Raw genomic sequence first — 4,020 nt, 5'->3', positions numbered from 1 at the left:
CGACGAGGCGTTCCCCATAGCGACCCATAGAGGACGCAGTGTCTCGTTCCCTACTCATAAGTAACCTGAGACGATATTTGCTCAGTCATAACTAAGAAAAATAAAAGGCTATAAAACCATAGTCATAACAGTAACTGTACGAAGTTCCACCTACTTCCAGTTATATCCGAATACAGATATGAATAATTTTGTGATTGTTACAAATACAGATACAGATACAAATACGGGCTTCGCTGCACACCCCTACTAGCCACTGTGCTAAATAAAAACCTTGGATTGTTTTGGTTATTTTCTATGAGTTTGTGGATATGCTCGGCCCTGGCAGCTTTTAGAGCCTGTCTATAGCTGGACATACTGTTTTTCCACGCGATTCTAAAGACTACGAGTTTCTTTCTTGAGCGAATGGGTATTACTGTTGTACCATGGCGCAGTACGTTTTTCTCTAATCTTTTTCAATTTGATGGGGGCAACAGCTTCTAATGTATTAGAGAAGATAGTGCCCATGTTGGTAGTTATTTCGTCTAGTTCATGTGTACTTATGGGAACACAGAGCAGTTGAGATAAATCAGGCAGGTTATTTGTGAATCTGTCTTTGGAGGCTGGAACAATAGTTCTGCCCGGACGATAACGCGGAGCCATATAGTAAATATTAGTAATACGCAGCATGCATGATACAAGGAAATTGTCAATAAACATTAACCAGTAAGTCTGAGAGGAAATCTGCAAATTCTTTAGGGAAATCTGTATACGGCCCTGGTGGTCTATACACAGTAGACAGAGCAAGAGATAAGTTCGATTTCTTTTGCATATCTGACAGTGTAACATTAAGTATTTCGAATGAGTTAAACCTGATAATCTGACATTTTTGACACTGTGGGGACCCACAAGGGGAAAAAAATATGAACAATAGTAAATTATGTTTATTTGAAAGTGTAACAATGCAAACAGGTTTTCTGTAAGGGGTAGGTTTAGGGTTAGGGGATAGAAAATATTGTTTGGTCAGTATAAAAGTAATCGAAGTCCATGGAAAGTTCCCACAATTCACTGAAACAAACATCTGTGTGTGTGTGTGTGCGTGCGTGCGTGTGTGTGAGTCAATACTTGGATCAATATGATAAAGTGTGATAAACTTGGGATAAAGTGTAATTTGTGTGGGAAAGCTGGAAGTATCTTGCGTATACTTACAAAACAATATTCCAAATTGTCCCAGTTGGTGAATTTTAGTGAAACATGTTTGATGGACTGACCTTTGGTGTTTTTGTTTCTTCAGCTAACCCTACAGGCCCCGGGGTGAAGAGCTATCCTGGTCAGTCAGAGGTTTTCCGTGAGTCCAGCAGTACCACAGGCATGGTGGTTGGCATCGTCGTTGCTGCCGCACTTTGCATCCTCATTCTTCTCTACGCCATGTACAAATACCGCAACCGCGACGAAGGATCATACCATGTGGATGAGAGCCTCAACAACATTTGCAATTCAGCCCAGTCAAATGGAACAGCTGTAAAGGAGAAACCAATGGATGGCACCAGTAGTGTCAGCAAGAGCAAGAAAAACAAAACCGAGTATTATGTGTGATATTATTATTCCTGGTCCTTACAGGACCATCATTCTCATCCACGGTTCCCATAAAAGTCAAATATAAGACCTACTCATGTAAGATAACAAAGACTGAGAGATTAAGGAAAAGCATTTAGTCATCATATATTAAACAATATACAGTGGAAATCTTCGATATTTAATTCATGCACATTGGAATGGATAACAGAACTAATTGAAAGATTACCTAATCCACCCAGACTCTTGTACTGTCTTGTGTAACAAATGCAAGAAGAAGGGAATGAAGAGTGAGTAATGGACTATTGCAAAACGTCTTTCTGTTTTTTGTTTTGTTTTCCTGAAGCATCACTTAATAATGAGAGAATAAGGAAGGACAGAACAAGTCTCTCAGACTTGATAAGTATTATAGAACTAATATAAATTTGACAGCTGATGGTAAAAGGGAAAAGAAGATTATGGCATTATCTTTGGCAAACAAATGGCTGCAAAACAGTTGCGGATATCTCAGTGATAATGGATTCAATGTCTTATTTAATATGTTTCTATACAGTAAAACTACAACTGTATGTTTTATGACCTGTTGCATTGAGGATGCAAACTTTATCTACTTGTTGTCAGAAAAGACCACAAATTAATCTTACGTATATTATAGCATTTATAGATATCAACAATGCCATTTTTTATTTGCAATGGGTTTTTTCATCATGTTACCTGCAAACTGTTTTCTGCAAATGAATGTTCAAACAGTTTGTAATATATGTGTGCACATACACATTTAGAGTCCATGTTTTAGAAGGTACTCTGAAAGACACACAAAACAATGAAGCCAGAGCCTTCCAAAAACATATCACTTCCAATAAACTCACAAAATTCCCATGAGATGTATCTCAGCCTGCAGTGAGAGATGAGATGAATCCATGTTTATTTGTGCTTACACACCCTCAAAATGTAATCATAAATCAGATTAATTTATTAGTTTCTGTCTTGATAGTGTGTCTGTGTGTCTCCCTCCTTTCCTACTTTTAGAGCAAGAGACAGGAGAACTGATTTTGAGCTAAACAACAGAACCGATAAAATTCATTTGACTCATTTTTTAGATCTGTATTACTTTTTTATACAGTATTTTGTTTATGAGACTTCCAAATTATCTGTATTAAAATAGTTTGAAACATTAATCAGGCAAATAAAACATTACCCAGAATGAATTATTTTCTCTAAAATAATTAATGGATATGTGCTGTCTTAGATAAATGCAAAATCTTTATTTATGCATTTATGTATGTAGTTGGTTAATTAGGTAGTGTGTTACATACCTACAATACCACAATATTTTATATAATACCACTATGATTCTTGTATAGAATATGCAAATCTTGTGAAATTAAATGTCGTTTAAGGTCCAGCAGAGGGTTGTACTCTGTGCTCAGTGCTTTCAGGATTGCTGAGTGTCGTCTGTGCTGCGCTTGCATGGTGTTGTGTCTCGGCTGTCTCTGGCTGCGTTATCTTCACAGTTTGACAGTCAGTGGCAGCATCCTCTCAGCTGCTTCAGATGGTTGATTTACTGGTTCCTGTATGTAGAGCTTTCCATCAGCCGTGGAGCAGGTCAGCACCTCAGGATTCACTCCTTGAGGCAGATCAAACACCCATCTGAACTCTTGGCTTCTGTAAGAGTACGAGCCCTTCCCATCCTCCTGCTTCTTCTCGCTCTTTCCGCTGACATGCAGCTTCCTGCGCACCTGTCTGACTGACAGTTCTTCTGGGGAAAAGTCTTTAGTGTCCAGCGTCAAAGCAAAGCCGCTTCCCTTTTTCTCCATTGTGCAGGCGTAGATCTCCTGCGAGGGAGGCATCTGCTGGATCTCCTCAAAGATCTTGTGGTGAAGTTTCTCCAGCTGCTCCAGGCTGCTCTTCAGCTCCTGCAGTTCCTCTCCGTGTCTGTAAAGAGATGTGATCTCCGGCCAGAGGCTGCGCACTGGCCAGTCCATTCCCATGAATGAGCTGAGGGAAGGCTGGAATCCATGCAGGCTCAACATTTTCAGTGGCGTTTGTGGTCTAGTTTTGCTCCTCAGTCGCGTTGTCTCTCTGGTGGCATCGTAAGGCTTTTAGATTTGACTCCAGTTCTGTGAGTCTCTTAGCTTTATACTGTGTGTTCAGCAGCACCAGCAAGTTCATAAACTATCCAGGTAGTTCTGGATCCATCCATTGGGGGGCAGCATAGAGAGAACTGATGACGCCTCACCAGTCACACTCTCATTTTGACCAATGACCATCTATTAAACTGAATTTATTGATTTATTTGTTTATGTAGTGTTTTTACACAATTTGCAGATAAATACATAGAAACTCCAGAAACTCCACTCTACAACTCCAGAATTTTTTTTGTTGTTGTTGTTATTCACAAGGCCACTATATTTTAAGTCATTTTGCTTTTATAAATGCTAAACATGCAGGGGTTGCAGGTAATACATA

General features: G+C 39.4%; 2 protein-coding genes across 2 annotated transcripts in view; one reads left to right on the top strand and one right to left on the bottom strand.

Moving 5' to 3' along the window:
• The window catches only part of LOC107582113 (neurexin-1a-like), a 189,466-nt gene extending 186,719 nt beyond the window's left edge, over positions 1-2,747 (top strand). Inside the window, exon 21 of the mRNA XM_016267851.1 lies at positions 1,271-2,747. Within this exon, the coding sequence (XP_016123337.1) occupies positions 1,271-1,572 (302 nt within the window). The 3' untranslated portion in view covers positions 1,573-2,747. The remainder of the gene's footprint in view (positions 1-1,270) is intronic.
• A 260-nt stretch (positions 2,748-3,007) lies between these two features.
• On the bottom strand, positions 3,008-3,701 carry LOC107582149 (heat shock protein 30-like). Its single transcript, XM_016267877.1, has one exon. The coding sequence runs from the start codon at positions 3,582-3,584 to the stop codon at positions 3,060-3,062; it is 525 nt and encodes a 174-aa protein (XP_016123363.1). The 5' UTR covers positions 3,585-3,701; the 3' UTR covers positions 3,008-3,059.
• Between the last annotated feature and the right edge of the window lie 319 nt (positions 3,702-4,020).

The sequence above is a fragment of the Sinocyclocheilus grahami genome, unplaced genomic scaffold (genome assembly GCF_001515645.1).
Source record: "Sinocyclocheilus grahami isolate Dianchi unplaced genomic scaffold, SAMN03320097.WGS_v1.1 scaffold40.1, whole genome shotgun sequence".
Taxonomy (NCBI): domain Eukaryota; kingdom Metazoa; phylum Chordata; class Actinopteri; order Cypriniformes; family Cyprinidae; genus Sinocyclocheilus; species Sinocyclocheilus grahami.
Note: the sequence above shows the minus strand (reverse complement) of the source record. Positions and strands in the feature narration are given on the sequence as shown.

Excerpts from the sequence above, each read along its gene's own strand:
- LOC107582149 (XM_016267877.1), bottom strand. The coding sequence starts at position 3,584 with ATGTTGAGCCTGCATGGATTCCAGCCTTCCCTCAGCTCATTCATGGGA.